This window comes from Electrophorus electricus, chromosome 1, assembly GCF_013358815.1.
Source record: "Electrophorus electricus isolate fEleEle1 chromosome 1, fEleEle1.pri, whole genome shotgun sequence".
In the NCBI taxonomy this organism is placed as follows: domain Eukaryota; kingdom Metazoa; phylum Chordata; class Actinopteri; order Gymnotiformes; family Gymnotidae; genus Electrophorus; species Electrophorus electricus.
The window spans coordinates 15,547,377-15,570,563 of NC_049535.1; the positions used below are offsets into that span (position 1 = coordinate 15,547,377).

General features: G+C 43.4%; 3 protein-coding genes and 2 non-coding genes across 6 annotated transcripts; 1 reads left to right on the forward strand and 4 right to left on the reverse strand.

Moving 5' to 3' along the window:
- Positions 1-205: 205 nt before the first annotated feature.
- wdr12 (WD repeat domain 12) lies at positions 206-5,462 on the reverse strand. Its single transcript, XM_027020768.2, has 13 exons — positions 5,068-5,462; positions 4,599-4,693; positions 4,317-4,411; positions 4,071-4,177; positions 3,311-3,426; positions 2,793-2,947; positions 2,492-2,537; positions 2,274-2,359; positions 1,852-1,992; positions 1,468-1,573; positions 1,224-1,356; positions 1,056-1,128; positions 206-832 (listed from the first exon to the last, which is right to left on the reverse strand). The coding sequence occupies exons 1-13, from the start codon at positions 5,106-5,108 to the stop codon at positions 755-757; spliced, it is 1,272 nt and encodes a 423-aa protein (XP_026876569.2). The 5' UTR covers positions 5,109-5,462; the 3' UTR covers positions 206-754.
- A 4,167-nt stretch (positions 5,463-9,629) lies between these two features.
- Positions 9,630-16,452, reverse strand: nop58 (NOP58 ribonucleoprotein homolog (yeast)). 2 transcript variants are annotated; one of them, XM_027020767.2, is made up of 15 exons: positions 16,312-16,452; positions 15,613-15,689; positions 15,372-15,424; positions 14,927-15,051; positions 14,331-14,467; positions 14,047-14,111; positions 13,683-13,817; positions 13,289-13,434; positions 13,010-13,136; positions 12,506-12,804; positions 12,210-12,271; positions 10,834-10,970; positions 10,614-10,732; positions 10,366-10,464; positions 9,630-10,156 (listed from the first exon to the last, which is right to left on the reverse strand). In XM_027020767.2, the coding sequence occupies exons 1-15, from the start codon at positions 16,354-16,356 to the stop codon at positions 10,097-10,099; spliced, it is 1,686 nt and encodes a 561-aa protein (XP_026876568.2). In that variant the 5' UTR covers positions 16,357-16,452; the 3' UTR covers positions 9,630-10,096. The 2 variants fall into 2 exon arrangements, with proteins under 2 accessions (XP_026876568.2, XP_026876567.2); XM_027020766.2 differs by having other exon boundaries at positions 10,614-10,735.
- LOC113584105 lies at positions 13,898-13,982 on the reverse strand. Its single transcript, XR_003411378.2, has one exon. It is a non-coding gene; the product is annotated as a small nucleolar RNA SNORD11B (small nucleolar RNA).
- Positions 15,196-15,286, reverse strand: LOC113584104. The gene has a single exon (XR_003411377.1). It is a non-coding gene; the product is annotated as a small nucleolar RNA SNORD70 (small nucleolar RNA).
- Positions 16,453-17,287: 835 nt separating the features above from the next.
- sumo1 (small ubiquitin like modifier 1) lies at positions 17,288-20,698 on the forward strand. The gene is made up of 5 exons (XM_027020829.2): positions 17,288-17,415; positions 18,104-18,175; positions 18,573-18,650; positions 19,223-19,294; positions 19,410-20,698. Exons 1-5 carry the CDS (start codon positions 17,404-17,406, stop codon positions 19,476-19,478), a joined length of 303 nt encoding a protein of 100 aa, XP_026876630.1. The 5' UTR covers positions 17,288-17,403; the 3' UTR covers positions 19,479-20,698.
- Positions 20,699-23,187: the final 2,489 nt, after the last annotated feature.

A 23,187-nucleotide genomic window follows, 5' to 3' on the forward strand; every position in this document is an offset into this window, starting at 1 on the left:
CTGGCCTTAAAGAATAATGGTAATTCTCTTTCCTCAGAGAGCAACCATAAAAAACCTTGTTCAATTATAAGTACTAGCCCCTGGAAATTTTGCCGATCAAGTACTGACTTTGCATGGATAGCATGGGTGCAAAATATATTGTTGATTTAATCGTCATTACAATATTGAATATCGTTGGCCCCTGCAATACTGAAATAGCAGAAAGTTGCAATATACAAACGAGCCCTTTATTACAAATTACAAGGGATTTTCCTTTGTGCAGTGAACTTTTTAACAAATCTCACATTCCAGACAAGTCTTCTACAGGCCAGTCTTTAACCATGTCCTGTTAACAGTAAACCAAGTCATTTTTATATAATTGAAGATATTAGAATACAGTAGTTGTCCATAATCTGCAGCCATAACAGTGATCACAGAACATTTGAACTAATTATGCTCATACCATCAAGTGAATGACAGATTATTTGAAGAGGCTGTATTACTCCATTTAATACAGATATATCAGCTAATAATGTCTTTACACTTAATGTGAATATAAAGGCAAAGATGTAAAAGGGGAACAATAAAGCACATATCAAAAATACTAAAACACTGTTTAAATCCACTGTATAGTGAACATTACTCTTGATTCAGTCCTGAGGAGCAAAGATCTTGATGGCCTTCTAAAGCTTCATGGTGTGTTTAGATGTTGGTACTGTGTTCCATCGCATGGTTGGTGTATCCCAGTGTTGCCATGGAAATGGGTGAGCATGACTTATGCCCCAGCGTCTGACAAGCAGGCTGAGTATCTGTAGGTGTAGAGTTTGTTGTCTGCTCCTCCACTAAGAATCAGCTAGAAAGAGAGCAGACATGTGATTGTCCAAGCTGTTAATTACTATTACTACCACAAATACAAAATATATTCACCAGAGTCTTCAACCCATATTTCCATTAAAGCCAAAACATTTGCCAGCAATGCCATCATGAATTTAACAGAACCACGAGATGAGGAAAAAAATGTTCAGCTATAACTGCACTCTAGATGGTCACACACACTCACACCATCTATATCTTACCCCACAGTCTGTCCAATCAGCACACAGAACTTTGTCCTCGTGAGCTGCCAGGTCATACAGAGGAGCCTTACAGCTGCACAGATGGAGAGGCAGTTAGTACTGAAACCACAGCTGAGGTCTGCGATGCTGACCATCACGCCTGCGGCACAACCACATCCTCACACGCACCTCCTGGTGTCCCAGAGCTTGACCAGGTTGTCCAGTGAGCCGGAGATGAGCTGCTGTTCGTGGGAAGGAGACCACCGGACTGCAGTCACCCAGCCGGTGTGAGACGTTAGAGAGAGCAGGACCAGAGAGCCATCTGTGTGTGTGTGAGTGAGTGAGAGAGCGAGAGAGAGTTCACACAAATGAATAAACATTCCCCCACCTATGAGGGCATCTGTGCGTATGCGCGCACGCGCGTCTTCCTCACCTTTAGAGCGCGGGTCCCACAGGCGTACATGTCTGTCTGTACTTCCCGTTGCCAGGCGATGACACAGTGGTGAGTAGGAGATACAGTTAAACACCTTACTTCCTGTCTACAACACACAATTCACCAAGCAAGCTTGATCAACCCACCAACCAACAGATCACCTCATCTCCAGTATCGTTCCATATTCCAAGCAATATTAATTAAATTTAATTTTAAAGCTGTCAGAATTATCATCCATTTGGAGTAAAAAGATACCAATGAATGTGTCTTTAATCAACAACAAGCATACAAACATGTGCCCAAAAATATCCATGAAGTAGAGTTATAGCACCACCTGCAGGTGAAAATGTGCTGCTGTTTTTAACCTGGAAGCGTGACTCTCACCAGCATGTTCTTTTGGCTGCCTGTCTCTGCATCCCACAGGCGAATGGTGTGGTCCCAGGATGCACTACACAGCTCCTCTGTGTCCATCCACAACACGCTGGACACGGCCTCGGTGTGACCCGACAGCGTCATCAGCGGAGTCTGTATCGGCGGTTAGAGTTATCGTCACGCATGGTAATCCAGCGCTGGTACATGCCAGCTGCGCTTTTTATTTCACTCACTATGTGGCATTTTATATGCATTCATGATTCAGGTAAATCAAGCACAACTACAGGCTCATTAATCAAATACAACTACAGGCTCATTAATCAAATACAACTACAGGCTAATTAAACAACGTCCTGAGAGGGAAATCCTTTTTAGCCTAGCACAAGGCTTAATGTTTACTTTGTGTGTGTGTGCGTGCGTGTGTGTACACGCACCCGTGTCGGGCCCAGCTGCTCAGTCTTCTGTTTCTTTCGTGGCCTGTTGGACTCCTCCTCCTCCTCCTCTTCCTCCTCTGTGGGAACTGAGAGGAAGGGCAGTGTTGAAACACTCCGGTTTAGCTTGACAGACCTGCTGTAATCTTCTTCAGATAAGAGGTTTTACACTTCACTCATCTCTGAAGCCTAAATGCCATTAATATTTAATGGTATTTCACCTGCTGACCAGATCTTCAGCATTTTGTCCCAAGAGCCACTGCAAAACTGTCGCAAAAACAGCAGGACATTAATAACTCAATAATGTAACTTAAAACTCAAACTTTTAATGAGTTAAAAACTGAAATCTTTGTAAATGAAGTCTAGTATCAGGAAAATAAACATATTGGCCTAAATTTGGTTGCAACCCTTTTAATTTTGTAAGGAATAATAGAAATGAACCCATTTACAAAGGTGTGTCTCCAACGTTTCACTCTTCCATAATACATCTTCCCCTCTTCTCACTGGCTGACATGCTCGTACCTTAGAGCGCGTGGGGTCGACGGAGATGGTATCCACGCTCCCAGCATGGCCGCGACAGCAGTGGCGAGCTCTCAGCTTGTTCCGCTCCGAGCTCCACTCCCACAGGAGCACCGTCTGGTCCAGTGAGGCGGTGAGCAGCAGGGAGCTCAGGCCATCTAAACCGGAACGAGAACCGCGAGCAGGAGCGCAGAGCCGTCAGAACCGGTGGAGGTGCTTGCAGAACTTCGGCACACTTCAAACGGATTATGCGGTGAGGCCGTTTCTCTTAAGCGTGTTACGGGACTCAAACCGCATTCTAAGATTTCATTTCGATACAGCGGACTGCCAGAATGTGATGTGTGCAGCAGAACGCAGATGTCAATCACCAGGTTTGGAAAGTCAATGCACACACTCCTCCCTGCTTCAGCACAACTGATTTAACTCCTTAAAAAGACTTATCAGCTGCCAGGAACTGTGGTGGCTAATGTACACAAGAAGCACCACATGTAGCTAATTAAAGCTGTGTCCAATCAGCTCACCTCTTTTCACCCAGGCCACGCCCTTGACCACGTCCGTGTGGCCGGCCACGGTTGCAACCGCCTTCCCTTCTAGAGACCAGATGCGGGCCGTCTTATCGTACGAACCTGTGAGGATCCTGACACACAGGCAAAGAGAAAGAGAGGTGTGGTCAGCCAAACAGACCCATCAAAGATTTCTTTCCCTGCTTGCCTGCCTGTACCCAATGGACTACAAGTAAGATGTCATGAAAGTTAATGGATTGGGAGGGGGAGGCTTCAGAGGTGATAGTGAAGAATGAAACTCAAATCTGAAAAAGATTACAGCAGGTCTGTCAAGCTGTCAACCACAGTGATTTAACATTGCCCTTCCTCTCAGTTCCACCAGAGGTGGAAGGTGAGGTGTTGAGCTACATCAACAGAGTGCATGGCTGACCCATAAGGCTGAGTCCTGCTTAAAGAGCACATTCCACCACAGGATGGAGGATCACTGGAGACAGGACACCTCTACTGTGAAGTGGTCAAGCCGTTGTGAGGTGTACCAAGTGCCAAATTCATTCTTCTGGTTAAATACATTCTGGTGAAAGCATTACCACCTACCACCTCTAAAGAAGCTGCATACAATATCACATATATGATCAATCACATATCAATATACTTATGATTAATTACTGCGCTAGTAGTAGAGAAGGTATTATGGTGTCATAATGCAGCATTGGCATGCACGGCCCAGCAGGCAAGCATGTCCTAATCTGAAAGCCAACACGAAGCAGGCGGCTCTCACCATTCTGAGTCTGCTTCCACTGAACTGATCCAGTCATCATGCATGATACATTCCTCTGGCTGTGGAGCTGTGTACTTCTCCACATACTCAATTTCAACAACTTCTTCCTGCACACACAAAGATCAGGAAAGGGTCAATACACTAAGGAGGAATGCTATAAGCATAAGGCACAAAACTGTGTTTTATTCGTATGTTCACATCCAGTGAAAACAACATACAAGGTAACTATTTTTTGCACTCCATTACCGTGGAGATGTTCTCTGTCTCCAAGTGAGTGGCCAAAGAAGAACGCAAGAACTGCCCTTGAACCAGAAAGTCAAACTCCACATGTTTGTGATCCCCTGCAAATTCCAAGTATTCAAACGTTACAAACAGGTCTTTCAGCAATGCACAGCTCTGCAAATCATTGCAGACCACTCCTTAAATGTCAGCTCTGCTATTTTATGTCAAACATGGAAGAACATTAGCGCGTAGGAGAAATATAACGAGGATGATAAAACTTGCTGTGACAGAGCAAGCTCAGCTCACCATTCTTGCCCTCCAGTAGCTTGTTGATGACATTGCTGAGATCTGTTATCTCCGAGACGGCGGGGATGGAGAAAGGAACATCGTCTATAACGTATCTGCCCACAGAGAATAAATACGTTTACAAAGTCAACGAAGCGATGCGTTATTAGCAAATGTTTGAAGACCTAGGTTACATTTTTTGGTAAGAAACAGGGAACAGTTTTGGCTAACAAGGATGGAACATGGCTGGCTAGACGGTTAGCTAACTACATCCACCGCTTTCAAGGCAATAAATACACATAATCCATGTGAGCCAGTTACTCAACGATAAGATATTCGTATAAATTTAAAGCGCAGACATTTCAAATGACTTTTCTTGAGCTACAACTAAATATACTGGATAGACAGTTGAACAAGTCGTGAGCAAACCACCTAGCTAGCAAGCTACTTGTAATCGTCAGATGACTAACTAAAAACCAAAAGTGCTTACTTTTTGTTGTCCGTAAAGAACCTAGCCTGAAGCTGCGACATTTTGCTATAAAAAACAAAACAAAACTATCGTTACTGAAATACTGTATTATTAAGTTGCTAACTAGACAGCCAGTTAGCCAGCTGCTGGTCAACGACTTTGCCCAGAAGAAGCCAGCAACCACGTGGTTTAACGTGTGTGTGATGGGCAAGTCCTAGTAGTCGATCGCAAACAGCAATCGCTTGCCATGCGATTTGCCACCAGCGATGTCTGCTTGAGTTATAGAAGCGGAGAGGTCCCCAAAGTTCCCTATGCAGTAAAAGTACTGGAGAGACGAAAACATTACGTTAAAGCTCCAAATAAATAACTGATGAGATGAGAAAGATGATGAAGTGCTGAATGCAAAGTCCTGCTACTGACGCATGCATTATACGTAGGGCAGAGAAACTCCCAAATGATCTGCAGCCAGTCTTGACATCCATTCTACGCCTCTTCCTGTTATTGTGTAAAGTCTGAGGAACTTTGGTCCATTTCCCTGTTGTATTTAAATGTTGAACTATGGCCATTTACAGGAGTCATATAAGCTTTCTACATCCAACTAAGCTATATCTGCCTATAGCTACTAGATGGTTGAAGATTACACACCTCGCCTCCATAGTCTGAGCACTTGAACAAGGAGCACAGGAAGACATTTTAAAGTTGTACTCCTAGTTACTCATGCAGCCACCACGCTCCTGCATCCTTACAGATGGATTTTGGCCTTGGAGACACAGACCCATGTCTCTACTCAGCAGGACTGCTTTAGGATCACGTCTCCATATTTGCACTGGGGTGCAAACGCCCATCCTGATCTGTACCCTTAGCTTGAGAGGTTGGATGAATATGAGCGATTGCATACACATCATAAAAGATCCCGTCTGAATGTACAAGCACACTAGCACCACCAGCTTAGTCTACTCAGTAACATTAAATTGTTTAGGTCAGTTTGTCCACACAGGTCAGCGGGCCAAGGCTGCGTCTGGGATGGACCTGCAGCTGTGAAGGGGCTCTGTGCTTTTCCCAGGCCCCCCGTCCTGCCCTGGGGGGTTGGGGGGGGGGGACACCCTGCGACTCCCCTGAGCTTGCTCGGTTTGGCAAGCGAGCGCCCGGGGGAGGCAGGGCGGAAGATAACGCGCGTCTCGAAGATCCCCGCACTACCTCGCCAGATAAGGCAAAAGGGAGGGAGACGAAGCTTGGCGAAGAGGACGCCGAAGCCGTCTGGGCGGGGAAGAGGAGCGAGTCCTGCTCGTCCGCCAGATGCGGGCACTGCCACAAAGGAGAGGCCAGCGCGGTGTACTCGCTGGTGCCATTCTGATGGCGGAGAGTGCGCTGGAAAAGGCTCTGGCTGCAGTGGAAGGGGAATCAGGACAGAGAGGTCTGCACCGGACGCTGAGGTGGACACAACCATGTGTGAGACAGGCTGCGTGCAGAGAGTCCAAGAAATGGGTGAGTAAGAACCAGTCAGAACTGCGGGTCTCACGTCCCCGTCCCCCCCCTCCACACACACACAAAAAAAAACTGCAGAGACAGAGAAACTTGGTTGTCTGTCTGTTTGAAATGTAGTTTTGGTTTATTGCCAAGGTTCATTTATTCATGGGGCCCAGAGTCAAATGACAATGCCATGAATGAGTTAAAACTCTAAAAAGAATTTAAATGAACCAGAACTACCTGTATCTCAACAATTTACCTACCAAAGCTGTCTTAACACAGAAAACCACACTCTTGAGAAAGGTATCTAATCCTTTTCGTATTCACTTGTTTTCCAGGCGAGGTCTGGGCTGCAAACAGGGGCACCAAAGACACAGAATTCCCCAGAAAACGCAGCAAGAGAGAGGACTCGGGTGCGAAACCTGCGGCAGGCGTTCCAGAGCCTTCAGGCTGCGCTGCCGTCGGTGCCTCCAGACACGAAGCTCTCCAAGCTGGATGTACTGGTCCTGGCCACCAATTACATTGCCCACCTGACCGAGATGCTGGATCAGGGGGGAAGCCTTTGTGACCATCCAGCACTGCAGAGAGCCGAAGGCTACCTGCACCCTGTGAAGGTGACTCGCACTTCAGCCTATATGTGGGACATAACTTACATAGACAATAAAAGAAAAGCTTACTTGGAAAATAACATAAGATGCAATAAGGCTGGTTTTGTGGCATCACATGACACAGTAGTTACTCTGACATAGTAAATACTGTAACGGTGATCAGGGCTTTATGGTGATGTGTGGGTTTTCTTTTTCAGAAGTGGCCAATGCGCTCTCTGCTGTACTGCGGGAACATTGCGGAACGGCTGCCAGGAGCGTGCAGTGAACAGCAGGAATCCCTCCCTCCCCATCAGTCGGTGCAGCTGAGGTCAGAGCAGACCAAGGCAGCAGAGTTGACCTAAATCACGTCACAGGCACATGGCTACAGTATGTCCGAGCATGGAACAGATTTACAAAAGGCCTAACATTAGCATGTAATGTTAATAATGTCAATAATGTAAACTCAACTGTCTACTTAGATACATTCATCCACAACTGACTTAGCAAAAAGATTTTGGTACCGTATACTCCATCACAATAGTTTATGCTTCAAGTGCTTTTTATTTCCTTGTCTCCAATTATAGCTCAGTCTAATAAATGCTCGACAAGTGACTTATCACTAGTATGTATGAAGAATGTTCTTACTGTGTACTTACCGTGAATAAGACTTAATTAAACAGAACAGATTTTAACCATAATGCTGTGCAAATTCTTTCTAATCGGATCTCATTTCTGCAGCATAAGAGCTTGTGGTATCTCCCATATAATACTAGCTGGGAGTGAATGAAGGTCTTGATTAGTTGAAGGGGAGGATTGTTATGGGGAACACTTGGCAACCACCGATGAAAGGACTTTCAGTGTCTTCATCACATCCACTACATGAGGCTCTCACATTATTCCATAACTGCAAATCTTCACCAGTAATTCAGAGAGAGCCATCAGCCAACGTTCATGCTGTTTTTTCTTGCACCTTAGAGAAGTGCTAATCCAGAGGTTTTTACCAACTGCTAAAACACTGAACAGAAACCCTGCTAATTGAACCTCGTGTTCAGCAATCTCTAGATTACAGACAGGCTCAGTTGGGATCATGGAAGAGACGAGCATCCTCAGAGTCTCATCCAAAGCCCGGGTCTTTCTCTTGCACAACATGGGCTCTGGTCCATAAGGAATGGTACAGTGGTCAAGGCCAACCCTATAAATCCACTGAGCCGAACGATAAAAGCCTTTTCGCTCATTTTAATGGCCAAGATGGACTGAGAAGAATCAGTTCCCTAAGGCAAAGGTTATGGAGCAAGAGAACGAGGGCCAATTCTCACTTCCAAGCGGCGGGAGTCAGCAACACCCTTCTTCCAAGTTATCCCCAATTAGGGATTCATTGGTGTTTATCATCCAGAGCATGATTCTTCTGTAAATCAAATGACACACCTGGATCTATAACTGAGAAAATTAAAAGTACTGTGTACAAATTTTTTTCTGGACTTTCCCCTTTTTGGCTGCTATTTTATGCGCTTAATACCAACTAATACCTAACTAATACCTACTAATAGTAAACACCACATAACCCACAACAAAGACTACAAATGTAGACTATAAGATGTCATTCTACTTTTTTAGTGTTCACCGATTCACAGAATGAACTGATGGGTACTAAATGATTAGTAATTTTGCATGCCTGTGGGTTTTGGGGACCAACTGAATCCCACATTTGCAGGTTCGTGCAGCAGTCAGCGCTTGCTTTAAGGAGCCTGCTGTTAATTAAAGTTGTTCATGTGTTTGCAACTCCAGCTCACACTGATGGCTCACTGGATTTATGCTGCACTTTGGCCACTCGCCCTGGACTAGCCTGACAGAAGCAAGAACAGGAGGAACCATGGAGGAATGTGTGCGTGTGTACGAAAGACAGCAAGGGAGAATTTTATTTTAAGCAGAGGCCCAATAAATCTTCCATTTTCCAGTGTCCATGATGGGAGAAGGAAAGTAGTGTTAAGCTCAAATCTCTATATAGAGGTCTTCAGTTCTGTTTTAGATTGTGATGGGTCCATATGATAGGCAAAGGATTTTGCTGGTGGCCAGGCATGCAAGAGTGAAATTGGCACTGCTTTTGTGGTCAGTCACAGCGAAAACTAGCCAATCATGGGCACTAGCTTGTGCTCACAATTGCTGACTGGGGTGGTTAGTATGTTCCTCTGAGTATGTTCAGTTGCCCTGTTTTTCAGCATGGGCAGCAATTTGAAAAAATGTGGCACTTGGCATCACCTGTCTAGGAGAAAGCATGTGCTGGCCTGAAGCTTCCGCTGTCTGCCCCTGTCATAGGACAAGGAAGATTAGCTAGCTGATGATTGGGAACTTGCATCATGAGAACTGAAAGAAAATGGGGGACTTTTAAAATTAAAAAAAAAAAAAAGAAAAAAGAAAAAGATTGGAATATCAAATTCTTCCAATCAAAAAAATGTTTATATTTAAAATATTGTAAATATTAAGTGTAATTTTATGAAAGACAAGCACAAAATAAAGAAATAGACGTTTAATTAAAAGCTGCAAAACAACCCCCCCCCCAGCTCTCCCTCATTTCACTCAATAGCTTGTTTTCTTAACACAAATCATGGCCAATAATTTTGTTTAAACCAAAATGCATACAATATGCATGCAAATTACACTTAGCAGTCCCATCTGAAAGCTCTACAAACAGATGACACACAGAATTGCACCTTTGGAGGGCTTAGATGTGTCCATCAAAATTATGAAGTATTTCTCGTACAGTTAAAAGTTATTAAATCATTAAAAAAAAACAAAAAAAAACAAACAAACAAAAAAAAACACGAACAAAAACCCCCCCAAAACAATTACACCCCCTCCCCACAATTCTAACAGTCCTTGAGTTCGTCAATGTTAATGTAGCCCATGGTGTCAAGATGTATAAAATTTCCGAGACACAAGGGAGGAGAGGAAAAAAAGAAGTTAACTGGAAAGGAAGAAAATGTCTCTGGTTTGCTTTTTCACTCTCCTTCCTCCTCTTTGACTTTTTTCTTCTTCTTCTTCTTCTTCTTCTCTGTTGTCTACGAAAGGAAACAAAAACTGATCAAAATAGGAAAACAAACGCATAATAGTTACTTCTCAGCTCACACACCAAACGGTGTCAGCTAGAACGTGCATAAAGCCAAGGGGAGTGCAGTTAACACATGCTTCTGCTTGACTACTCAACCCCAGCCCCATGATTAAATGACATTGGGCGGCTCTCTGAAGAGATGTAAAGTAAAAGCGTCACCTCTTCTGTGGGATTGACTGCTGCCTCTTCCTCCTCGGCCTCAGCCTCTTCCTCGTGTTTCTTTTCTTTCTTTTTCTTCTTCTTCCCTTTCTCTGTTGTCTGTAAACGTAGGGCGTAAAATTCAGTTACACGAGCAGACCTGGAAAAGGGCCGATTATTCTGGTATTTAATAGTCATCGAAGGGCAATAAAAGTCAATTGATCGGGCTCCCAACGTGTCGGACGCATCTGCCGTGAGCAAACTCTCACCTCCTCTGTTGGACTGATGACCGTCTCCTCCTCCTCCTCCTCCTCCTCCTCGGGATCCTGCTCCTGCTTCTTCTTTTTCTTTTTCTTCTTGGGCGCGTCTGTTTCAGTGACCTCAGCTCCTGCTGCGCCAGACCAATATCATGCTCCATGACCATCGTCCTTTAGATCCCCAAAATCACGTTTGAAAGGCAAAGACCATCACAGGCGAGCCGTGCCTCACCTTCCGTCGGGGTTTCCGTCTTTATTTTCTTGGCCTTGATCTCCACAGGCTTGTCTTCCTCCTCCTCCTCCATCTTCCTCTTCCTGGAGACGGTAGGGATCGTCGAGTCTCCTGACGGGTCATATACTTTTATGTCACTAATTAGGAGGGGGAAAAAAATAAGGAAAATTAGTTTTACATTTAAAACCTCTCAAATGCTTTGCATGTAATACAAACCCACAAAAGGGTAGGACAGTATGGAAAATGCTAATATAGAACACAATACACTGCCCCATTACTTTGCTAATTTAATGTGACGAATACAACATGATGCAAAAAAACCAAACAAAAACAAAAACAAACACTCGGTCCAGTTTCATTACAATTGTGTAGCATTTTAAACTACATTTCATCATTATACACTCAGGCTCATTAAGTTTAGCAAGTGAATTTCCTCATTTTTCCATTAAAAACAGGTCTTTAGCTGCTCAATTGTACAGGGCCTCTGTTGCCATAGACTACACTTCAGAATGGTCCACACACTTGCAGTTGGAGTCCAGTTGGGAGTACAAGCAGCAGGCCAGTCTAGCACTTGTGCAGTAATGCATTCGTGACCTTTGGCACATGCTGTTACGTAGAGATACAACAACCCAACAGTGTTAACATATAACTCCTTTGCATTCTACAGCCTTAACTTGCATCTTGTCAATGCAGCGTCAAATAGAGTTGACCCACGTATCCCTAAGCACACACCATTACATTTGCATGTCCATTTTTTAAGTGACGGCTGAGGGTTCTCGGATCACACACAGCTCACATAACGAGTAGCTTTCAGCCTCGAACTGAGATTTGACCAGATTTCTTCAATCTTAAGTACGCAGCGTGCAGAAGAGGGTGAAATGCTCAAAAGTCAAACCATTTGTTTTTGGGGAACATCGTTTTAAAATTGCTGGATTATTTGCAGATTCATCTCTTAGCAAACTGGTGAGCCATGGCTCATCTCTGCTCTTGAAGGCTGATTGTAAGGAGCCTCTGGGAGGCCTAGACACTACACCACCATCGGCTCAGCCACTTAACACAGTCGATTTCGAATCACATTACTACTACAGTGCATCACATCAGTATTAGTTCCAAATTGCTCAGTCACAACTATTTTGGAACATGTTGTGGACATCAATTTAAGAATAAAACATCAATCTTTAAAAATACATTTAGGTAAAACAACATCTTGTCTATAATGTTTTGGTTGAATACAAGTCAAAATAAAATTTAACAAATTAAATGCTCACTGTGCATATTTGCATTTCATTGACTTTTTGGAAGAACTTGCACATCATATGTTTATTCTTACAGTGAGGCCTTCTATTAGGACTTGACAGTGGACAAAGAACACTCACCTCTTGTGTTGATATTTGTCCGTCCGGGCCAGAGCTTTGCCCGACCCGCTGATGCGTCTCATCTGAGATCAGGAGAAAAGGGAGCTTTAGTACAGAAGCACAAACACTCCTGTGAGCCACTACAGAAACAAAACAGCTCTCCTCTTAAATTTCTGATCCCTGCAAACACTCAGATGAGGTAGTGACAAAGAAAGCCACATGGAGTCTTCAGTACTGTGACAGGATGTCATCATCATCACCGTGTGAGCGACAGGAACTTTCACCTGCTCTGCAGAAAGCCAAGACGTGCCACTCACCCCCTTCTCCTCCAGGTGGCGCAGTCGAGCCTCCAGCTTGGCCCTGTTCTCCACCCCCATCTCGGCATTGGTGTCTTCGCCCAGGGCGTCGTAGCGGACTGCCAGGGCTGTCTTGGCTGCCAGCATCCTGGAGATCTTGCCCTTGTTCTTCGCTGTGGTCTGCCCTACCAGGGAGGCGTGGTAGATCAGACCGTACTTGGGCGTGTCCCGTCGCGTTTTCAAGGCCCTGAACAAGGCTTTCTCTGCCCCCAAAATTTGCACTGTGGACGCCGGGTGCTTGGCCAAGTTTAGCAGTGAACCTGATTGAGAACATGATTAAAACAGCAATTCACGAAAAGATGTTCTACAGACTTAAGCTGTTAACTGACTGCAGTACAGATTTAAGAGCTAGTTAGGTATGTACAATTAATGTTTTACGAAGTAGAGACCAACTTAAATATCACTGTTAGGTTTTCTTAACATGATCAATAATGTGCATAATAACTGAACAGGAAAAAAACCGACCAGCATGAGAGATGAGACGGGCACCCACAAGCTCTCCCACCATGACTGTGAGGTTGGGCGCGATGGCCATCATGCGGTTCTTTAGATAGTCATAGAGCTGAGCACGATACTCTGAGATTTCGATCACCTGCAAGGATATGTACTTGAGTGACAGAGATATATACATCCAGTGAAACCAGCATAAAAACCTAGTTCTGCAGAAGTGTGAAATTTCCACTGCATTAAATGTCTTGACTTGTTTAGGTTGTCATGACAAATGGCACACTCTCTTTCACAAACCTGGTCGCACAGGTGCAAGATGTTGCTGATGTCCTCCTCAGACACTTCCGTCCCCATGGAGATCTCCGCAGCCAGTTTGACCTCTGCCTCCACCTCCTCTGGCAGCAGCTCAGAAAGGTCTGTGCTTGCCACATTTGTGCGGTCACCTACACACCACAAACAAAACAAAAGGTGCAGAAACACAGTTTAAGCTCAGACCCCATAGATGGAGCTAACCACTTCTAAAGACACATTAGAGCACTAGTTATAGCAATGGCAGCTCAAACCGCAGAATCCCAACAACAGATTCAGCAGCTAAGCGTGGTGCCATCACGAACTCAGCAGGTTCCTCAAGGCTCATGCAGACTTTGGTCAATGCGCTGTGCCGTTTTCTCCAGCGGACACCCATACCCACCGATCTTGCGGACGCTCTTGCAGTATGCCAAGTTGTCAGTGATGATCTTGCCAAGCTCGGGGAAATGCCAGCCATACCACTCGCGGCAACGCATGATGTAGTTGTTCAGCTCCTTGTCCAGGTCATCCAGGAGAGCTGGAGAAACAGCAAGGGGACACTGACATGGAGCCCAAGTCAATGCTCGGTCATCTCTGCACATTACAACAATGTGTCTTCACAAGCTCAGATGAGGTAGTGACTTAGACACCGTCACAAAGTATTCAGGGTCTTGACACAAGGTCATCATCATCAATGCTTATCAAAAATCACTTTCAACAAGACACAGCTATGAGATCTGATAAATTTACAAGGAAAAGACACTTGCATATGGCTTGAACGATCATGGTGTCCACTTTGTCCGGGCTGAATTTCAGCTTGTAACGGGAGAGGCTAACGGAATGAAACAAGAACATAAAACCATTAAAAGTTAAAATGTGACCAATACTAACCAGAGTACATCAATCACGTTACAAGCCTATCTCAGTGGTAGTGGCGAATGGCAATCAATATTCTCAGAAAAGTCAGTTATGTTAGCAATCACTGACAGCAATTCAGTTTTGTAATTATTTGCACCTGCATCTCTTTTGTGTGCATGTGACATTTTCCCACCTGTGTGCCAGGCCCAGAGACATGGCACTGATTTCTCTTGGAGGGAGCCCGGTGATCAGACCCTCCATCTGGTTCCTTATACCCCTCATGAGCTCAGCTACAGCAGGGCTATGGACACAGCTCAGGTTTAGCTTTTCCTGAAGGGGGCAAGAGAGAGCACTGGTCAATCACAGGCTGGACAGACAGAAAAAAAGTTTTTTCCCTCTACTCAAGCTAAGATTATTCAGCGGAATCACAGAATTAATAAATAGGAAGGGAATTTAAGACTTAAATCACCTCCCTATTTATTAATTCAATTATTCCAATACTGCCTTGATTATAACATGCTATTTAGCTAAATCAACATGCTCTACCACACAATGACGCTACCAGAGCTCACAAAATAGACAATACACAGCTTGACACTGTTCTTTGCCCTGATGCTTGGTTTTATAGACAGAAATGAGAAGACTAGATTGAAGAGGGGATTCATTCACCGGGACTGCAAAAACAAAGCCAAGACGTTTAGCTAAAATGATGACACGTGGCCACCGCCAGCCCAGCTTGGCCACGTGTAGGTGAAGAAGTGCTCCCCACCTGGAGAGCCTGCCACTTACTCTGATGACGCCTCCCAGTTTAGCATCCGTTATGGCCAGCTGCTCGTGGGCTTCCTTCGCCACCACCTTCTTCAGGACCTTTTTCAAACTCTTCCCGAGCTTACCTTCCACCAAAGCAGTGGCCGCTACAGTGACGGCAAAAAGAAGCAGCAGCAAGAATGCGTGTTTTTTTTTTTTTTAAGTCTTTGTTTATAAAGAGTGCAGAGACACACGCTTTAAAATATGACAAATTTGAGCAATATGAACATCGGTCAAACGTAACGTGCTGAACAGCTGTTGTCTCAGTGGTAGTGACGAATTAACTGCTTAGTTGCCTCATACTACAGTCGGACAGACAGATGCATCATTGACAACAGCACATATGGATGATTGTCCCTAGTCCTTAGTGTGTGTGTGTGTGTAATTACCATGGGAAATTGTGTGACGAGACACTTATCTACGTTACCTGCCAGAGCTTCTGTCGTGTCCTGGAATTTTTCAAAGTGCTTGAGTTTCACTCTGAAAATAAAATTAACAATAATGTTGTCATAATTAACCATTAATGCAAATCTGCCTTACTGTAAATGCAGCCCTGTATATACAAAGTAAACAAAGAAAAAGCAAACGTTTTCGTTTACTCCACATACATCATATAAAGCAGCTTAAAGGAAACGTTTAACAAATTTGTCTCGATTAATTTAACTCACATTTTATTGGCTTTTTCCGGCGTTTCAAATTCCTTCCAGAGGCAGTCCACCTGCTGGAGTTTTTGCTCATCGAGGACCTATTCAGCAAATGAATGTTTAAGAGGATTACGCCTAACCTGGACTGACAATTATCTGTTATCTATATGAATATTTTCTCATATAACGTGAGGCAGGTCCCCCAAACGCCGTAAATGTATTGCTGGGCCAAGCAAACGCTAGCCATTATGATGACTAGGTCGCTACTATTGTCATTTACACTTTGCATACTTGCATGGCATGAAAAGGACATACAGCGTTAAAGAGAGCGAAGAAGTGCGAAAACGTCCCTATATAGTTATAGTTAGTCTAAACTACTCGAGCTACACCTCAGCTAGCGTCATTTCGCCAGCTGAGCTAAAATGTTACAACGTGGGCGCTCGGCAGGCCCGCTTGAACACGAATCACCTCGGCTAAGGAGACTTAACCTACATGCTGCGCAAATGTGTCGCTAGCTGATTCAGACCTCTTTATTTTAGGTTATCAAAAATAAACTTTCTTTAGCTTAAACAATGATAACTAACTTACAACCGATTTAGTTGACGCTGCTAGCTAATAGTTAGCTAACGCTAGCTAGCTAACGTTAGTCGTTGAGCAGACCAGCGAGCAAAATAACTTTTTATGTAAATTATTCGTGTTTGATATATATTTAAGCATACTTACCTTGAAAATGGCATAGCCGGCCGCGGTTTCAAACAGCACCAACATATTTAACCGCTTAGCTTCGACCTTCTCAGAAAAAAACGGCCTTCTGCTCCCGGTACGAGAGCGTTCAGCTAAGCATGTGAACTCCTTACCACGCGGAGCGAGCGGCAGGATCCATGCTCATGCGCAGCAGATTCGGTAGGCAGTCTCCTCGTGGGGTCTGCAGGTTCACGCCTTCTGCATGTATATTTGTGCATGTATATGTTCTCTAGACATCTGTATACATATATCTTCTCTATATCTTCTGTATGTATTTTTTGTGCATGTATATCTTCTCTAGATATCTGTATACATATATCGTCTCTATATCTTCTTTATTTGTGTATATGCGTGTCTACTGTATACATCTGTACACATATATCTTCTCTATGTCTTCTGTATGTATTTGTGTGTATGTATATCCTCTCTGTATGTATATTTGATATCTCCGCAGTTACCCCACATCAGTCCAGGAGAACCCCTCAGCTGCACATTTGACTGTACCTCCAACACACATCGCCAACAAAACTCAATACATTGATGAAGGTTTTGATGCATTCAAAACTGGTGTGTTTTAAAAAATCATAGAATACAAAAACACTACATTCCGCAGTGGAGGGTGTCTTCGGGGAGTAGGAAATATTTTTTTACTCGTGGATAACACATGCATAGTATAAATACAGTGTTGTCACATAATAAAATTAGTTACTGTCTCCTGAATAAAGAAATATTTAAGAGTTTAATTCTAAGGGTATAAATGGTGTTATAAACAATCTTCATATATACATGTATTCACGATTGTCATCATATTATTATAATATAAAAACGTTCCAGTTACCGGTACAAATCTTTGACCAAACTGCAAAAAATGTTAAAATAAGAAAGGAAACCTCCAACATTGGCTCCGTATGAGTTTGTTATCAGATATCCCGCCCCTGTTCCAGTGAGGTCAGAGCTGGTGTATGAGAGGCAGAGGGAGAGTGGAGCTAGGAGGACAGCTGTCTGCGTTACAGCCACATTTCATTTACAAATATAGTAATATTCGAACGGAACTGTACGTTGCGGGGTATCATGTCAGACACGGTGAGTTTAAATGTGTTTTTTTGTATTTTGATAGACTGATAGTAACCAAGTTTGATACTAGTAACAGTACTCGTAGTGTTAGCTGTATAAAAATATGAGGGCCCGGCTAAAAGAATTTTAGCTTTCCCACAGTTAGCAGTCATGCTAATTGGCCAAGATGCCCACACGAAGAGATTTGAACTACGTGTCTCATTTGTGGTTGGTTATTTTTAGGTTTGTTCCCATATATATCGTGATGTGTAGCTTTATTATAACTATAAACACTGCGTACGTTTTCGAGTCGTGGTACCTTGCTGGCTACCTGGCTAGGTTAGCGTGGCTTAAGTTAGCATCGAGTCTGCTAGCTTGCTAGCTAACAAGCTTGTATTGGGTCTTCTCTACTGGGCCCACGAAACAAAGTTTACACATGTATTGCGTCGACCAGCTGTAGCTCAAGTGGTTTAATAGTGAATCAGAGATCATCGGGATTTTAGCTTCAGTCAATAAGAGGCGAAAAGTGTTTATGCTTAGTTAGCAAATGTTATCACAGTGACCACGGTTCCCATGCCATCTGCTAACGTTACAGTTAGCACGGCAGTGCATCTGCTAATCTTCACTGGATTCGAAGTCTCTGTTTCTTTATTTTGGTTTTATGGTCAGCCGCTAAATGGCTAATTGCGCCTAATTATTCTCGGGTTTCCTTGAGCAGGAGACGAAGCCCTCCGGTGACGGAGGAGAAAAGAAGGACGGAGAGTATATTAAACTGAAAGTGATCGGTCAGGTAAGTGAAGAGGGAGATTTTATGTTTAACTTAAGTTTGCAGTGTACAACCCTTGGGATGTGCCAACCCTTGGGATTTGTTTGCAGTGTACAACCCTTGGGATGTGCCAACCCTTGGGATTTGTTTGCAGTGTACAACCCTTGGGATGTGCCACGAGGGTTTAGCAAACTGAAAGTCTTAAGTTTCAGTAAAGAAAAAAAGGTCTAAGCACTGTTGTTGCACATGAATGGAATAGAACTAACTAGTATATTCATGTTTTAGCTACCTATTCAAAATTGGGTGATTATTCTGATTGAAGAAAAACAGCACTTCATAGTGTGCCGCAAATAAGTCCCTGCTTGACTGCCTGAATAAATCCAAGAGGTCCCTCTCTCCATTCTGGGTGTTCCTTTTCCAGGACAACAGTGAAATTCACTTTAAAGTGAAGATGACAACGCATTTAAAGAAGCTCAAGGAGTCGTACAGTCAGAGACAGGTGAGATGAAACAAAGCAAACTAGCAGTGTGTCTCCAGTGATCCATAATTCCATGTGCTGCTTTGATTTATGTTTGCACTCTAACAACCAATCTGGTTGCAACTGTAGTTGTCAGACATTGAGATGACCTCCGTTTAGAGGTGTGCGGGTACAAGCCAGGACTGAATGTTAGAGAGACAAGCAAAGGTTTATCATTATCATGTGCTTTTAGGCCAGTATATTTCTGCCTGTTAATACTGAAACACACCCTTGTTCAAATCTGTGCCCCAGTTAAAAAGAAAACTCTTCTGGTGGTGTTGCACACATGGGGCTTGAACATCACAGTTTGCAAGCAGCACAGACTATTATGATTACAAATATTATGAAATCTCTTGCAAAAGTCATGTATCCATATACATAAAAAGCCATATATACAGGTAAGAAGTATTAAAATATTGACTTAAAGCTTCAAACATAGATTCTTACCTTATAGATTGTAATTAGAATTTATAGTAATTAACAGATATTAACATTGCTGGAAGAAAATGTTGCATTTCAGTTAATCATCTTTTATCTGTTTATATTTTCTACAGGGTGTCCCCATGAACTCCCTTAGGTTTCTTTTTGAAGGACAGAGAATCGCAGACAGCCAGACCCCTAAAGAGGTATACCCATCTTTCTCTTCTCCATGCATTTTCAAGGGAAAACGGAACACCCACAGAGCTGGCACAAGAGTTTTTGGTTCGCAGCTTCACACAGGTCTTTTTTTACTCTCTCTAGCTGGGAATGGAGGATGAGGACGTGATTGAGGTGTATCAGGAACAGACCGGTGGCTATTGGAACGACTAGACCTGCGTTGCAACTCCTCTTCTTTTTAAAATCTTAATTTTTTGTATGTATGTATAACATTTATTTCTTCTGTTTCCTTTTGTGCCTCTCGCAGAGGGAAATTGAAAAACCATCTGGATCAAAGTGATATTCTGCCAGGGCTTCTGTGAGCAAGGGAGTTAAAGGCAAAAAAAGAAAGAAAGAATAGGATAAGGAACAAGGGAGAAAAAACCTAGCCCTCCTCCCAAACACCCGCTCTCATATCATTCTCTCTTTCTCTCATTCTTTAGCCCCTCCCTCGTACATTCAGACTCTAGATATGTGCTGTGTTGCAATGGCTGATAATGGAAAGTGTTGCGTCGTGCCCAAAACCCACTGAATAGCTGGCTGTACGCTGCCCATCAGTCCAGATACGGAACTGTGCAGCATGGTTCCCTGTTCATCCCCGTCATTGACACCACACTGCATCAGTGGGGTTCCCTTATGCAGAATGGAGCAAGAGAGCAAGGAGAACCCTCGCCTGGTGTAGTACACTCGATCTGCCATCATCCCAAGGGAACTGAAGTTTGGAATTCCATATTCACAGAGGCTGGCCCCATTCCAATGTGTAGACCCCATTCCCTTCTTTAGACACTTAAGTATTTTATCTTTTGATACGCTCTTAGGACTTTTGGTGGGGTGGGGGTGTATGTTTGGGGGTAACTTGTCTGATGCTAGAACGTGTGATGTATGTTTTCCCTGTATGCATTATTACAACTGTGTTGAGATTTGCACACTGTGAACTGCAGGAGGGAGGAACTTGTGTTGTAATATGAATGATCAGTGATTTCATTTGCATGTGTTTGTCTTGATTTTATTCCGATGGATTTGTCTGTTGCCCCCTTGTTGAAATCCTTGTCTCCAAGTTTAGCTATTCCTCCAATTATGACACGAGAATCAGAGGGCAGTGAGTCTTGTTCTGGCTCACAGTTCTCCAGTCACCAATGTATAAATTATGTAAGAATGATCTCTGATCACCACTCAGGGGCAATGTTTATCAACACGGATAAAAACAATGATTGCACACAATGATGTCACTGCACATGTAGTCTTTTGATAATTATCTTTATGGTTGGTCTTTTTTGTCTCCATTAATTTTTTTTTATTTTAAAAGGGAGGGAATTTGGTCCAGATGGTTTGTGGACATAGAAAGATATTATTTTGCTTTTGTCTTGTTTTTTAAATAAAATGTCATAAAATAAGGTTTTTGTTCTTTTTTCACTCGGCCGTATTGCACAATGGGTCTGCTGTTTTTCTTTTGTTTGTTTGTTTAATTTTTTTAGAGTTTAGTTTATTTAGTGCTTGCCAAGTGTTGCCCTTTCACAAATTTCTACGTTTAACCTCTAGCCTTTTACACTGTTTGGCCGCTAGGTGGTGACAACTGACCATAGTCATCACACAATGCAAAATGGCTAAACCTTCCTGTACTTTCATTTGACCTTAGCAGGTAGTTCATCTGCAATCAAAACACTGATCCAAACAAGTTAACTGTGTAGTAATTCGGTAGTATTAGTAGTGTTAGTCCAATATCTACTGCTTTTGACACAGAACAGGAAATTTTGTAATGAGAAGAATTTAGCTGCTAATAGTATGTATTTAACTTCAAATATGTATTCACAAAGGCAACATACGGTGGCAGCAAGCACAGATGTATGTGTTCATGTTCAGAAAGGTATGTATATATAAGTGAATGTGAGTGGGGGGTGGATAACACATGTGAAGTTGGAGTCATGGGAACAAGACTACACCCGTGTACATGAGAGCCAGCCAGGGACCACTGGATTTTCAGTTTCCTCTGTTGAGATTATATTCTTCTGTTAGTTTCATACTCATAGCAAGTTTTCCTTCGAGGTCGAACAGAAAGCCTTCCATGTTTACAGCATACAACATGTTTGTGAAACCTACCACAGAAAGAGACTTTGTAGCATTATGTGTATGGTGCTTGTAAGCACGGTAAGGCACTGCTATAGCTGAAACCCAAAGGGAAGATCGTATTTCTCAGCAGCACACAAGGCCTGAACACTACCAGATGAGGACCCGCTAGGACTGGGGGAAGGGTAAGGGTGTGTGTGTTAGGGAGAAGGGGGATGGGTGTAGAATACCTATGAGCTCATGTTGGTTTCTACATTTTCTTTGTGTATGTGAAATGTGTTCGGCGAGGCAGGTTTCCATAGAAGCAGTATTGAAAGTGTAGTCTTCATCCTTCAGTTAATTTCATCTCAGTGAAAATAAGATACACAGACTAAGAGAAAACGGCAAAACAAAAAGCCACACATGGACAGAAAGTGCAGCTCTGTAGCTAGGTTTTGATATTCTTATGTAACTGTGGAGGCCTACACGTTACTGGGAACCTTAAAGGAAGTATTATATATCAGGCAAGAATGTAACTCAGGGCATTTGCAGCATAGCGTACAATGCGCTTGTTGTAACTCCCTCAACAAGAGAGTGGATATCCGATCCCCATTCATACCACTGGGCCCATCTGCTAGGACAACTCTCTACGTTTGGTAAACACCACTGAAACAATGCTTAACAATAGTGAAGGCGTTGCCTCCATTGGGTATCGATCCAGTTGAGGGAACTATATCTCGTGGGACCGAGACCAAGGAGAAACTTGGGGAAGGGGTTTCAGTTACCTAAGACTGGACCTGTCTGTCTTTCTCAGGAAGAGTAGCACCTGTGTAGAACAAAAGCTTGAGAATACGAACACAAACCCAGGTTCTCAGGCCATGTAAACCACAAAACCATGGGCATGTCACTGCTAGAAGCTTGATTCGGTTCAATAACCGTGAACAGACGTTTACCATGGATTTTATGCTGGTCTGGTTTACGTATAGACCTGGCTCTTGCTCCTAGCTTCAGGGGGTGCACGCATTTCTGCTCTGGACAACTAGATGTGGTTTTCGACTGAACTGGCTTTAAAAAACACATCTGTACCACACGGGTCCCGTCTTTTCCCACAGCCTTATATTGTTTACACTAGACTACACTGACTAACAAGCTGAGATTGTAAAACAAAACGAACATTGGCTTATTATTGAAAAACCTTGGCAACGTCCTAATAGCAGACCTGTAATATGAACTCGTTGCTCAAAATCCATACACAGGAATGAGCGCCGCTTGTTAACAAAGAGCACATAAAGCATATGCTATATGTTTTATGCTGCAGCTTAGATTTTCTATGGTATTCACTAATGGATAGTATTGACACAAAGCTCACACCACCTCTGACCATGTTCCCTACATGTGGTGGTTCCACTACAGGCAAGGGAGTCTAAACCCCCCCTATCGAAAACCTTTCAGTCAGCAGATACCGTAACCTCTACAGCTCCTGAAGCCGCCAAACATGCACCACACAAAAGGGTAAAGATTCACCCCAAACCGAAGGATGGGCTGCTATTGGGTTTCGTCAGGAGAGGAAGGTTCAGGATCTCACGCCTCATTGCACCAGAGGACTTCCGGTCCTCTCAGAGGCAAGGTGGCAAACCTCACACCACCCTTGATTATCTCCTGTTTTTGTTGGCTATTGTTTAACATGCTTACCTCTCCCTCTTTCTTAAGAGATGTTTACTCTCCCTCTACCCTTAATCCTCAGTCCTGCTGCACATACTAATGCCAGTGAATAATGACTGACTGAATAATGAGACTGCCACTAAATTGAGTTCTTACTTGAAAGCTACAAGTCTTTTTT

Excerpts from the sequence above, each read along its gene's own strand:
- wdr12 (XM_027020768.2), bottom strand. The coding sequence starts at position 5,108 with ATGTCGCAGCTTCAGGCTAGGTTCTTTACGGACAACAAAAA. Across the intron at positions 4,694-5,067 it reads TTCTTTACGGACAACAAAAA|ATACGTTATAGACGATGTTC; the intron begins GTAAGCACTTTT and ends CTCTGTGGGCAG. Across the intron at positions 4,178-4,316 it reads AGACAGAGAACATCTCCACG|GAAGAAGTTGTTGAAATTGA; the intron begins GTAATGGAGTGC and ends TTGTGTGTGCAG.
- nop58 (XM_027020766.2), bottom strand. The coding sequence starts at position 16,356 with ATGTTGGTGCTGTTTGAAACCGCGGCCGGCTATGCCATTTTCAAG. Across the intron at positions 10,971-12,209 it reads GACAAATATCAACACAAGAG|TGACATAAAAGTATATGACC; the intron begins GTGAGTGTTCTT and ends CCTCCTAATTAG. Across the intron at positions 10,157-10,365 it reads CAGTCAATCCCACAGAAGAG|ACAACAGAGAAGAAGAAGAA; the intron begins GTGACGCTTTTA and ends TTCCTTTCGTAG.
- sumo1 (XM_027020829.2), top strand. Across the intron at positions 18,176-18,572 it reads AACTGAAAGTGATCGGTCAG|GACAACAGTGAAATTCACTT; the intron begins GTAAGTGAAGAG and ends TTCCTTTTCCAG. Across the intron at positions 18,651-19,222 it reads AGTCGTACAGTCAGAGACAG|GGTGTCCCCATGAACTCCCT; the intron begins GTGAGATGAAAC and ends TATTTTCTACAG.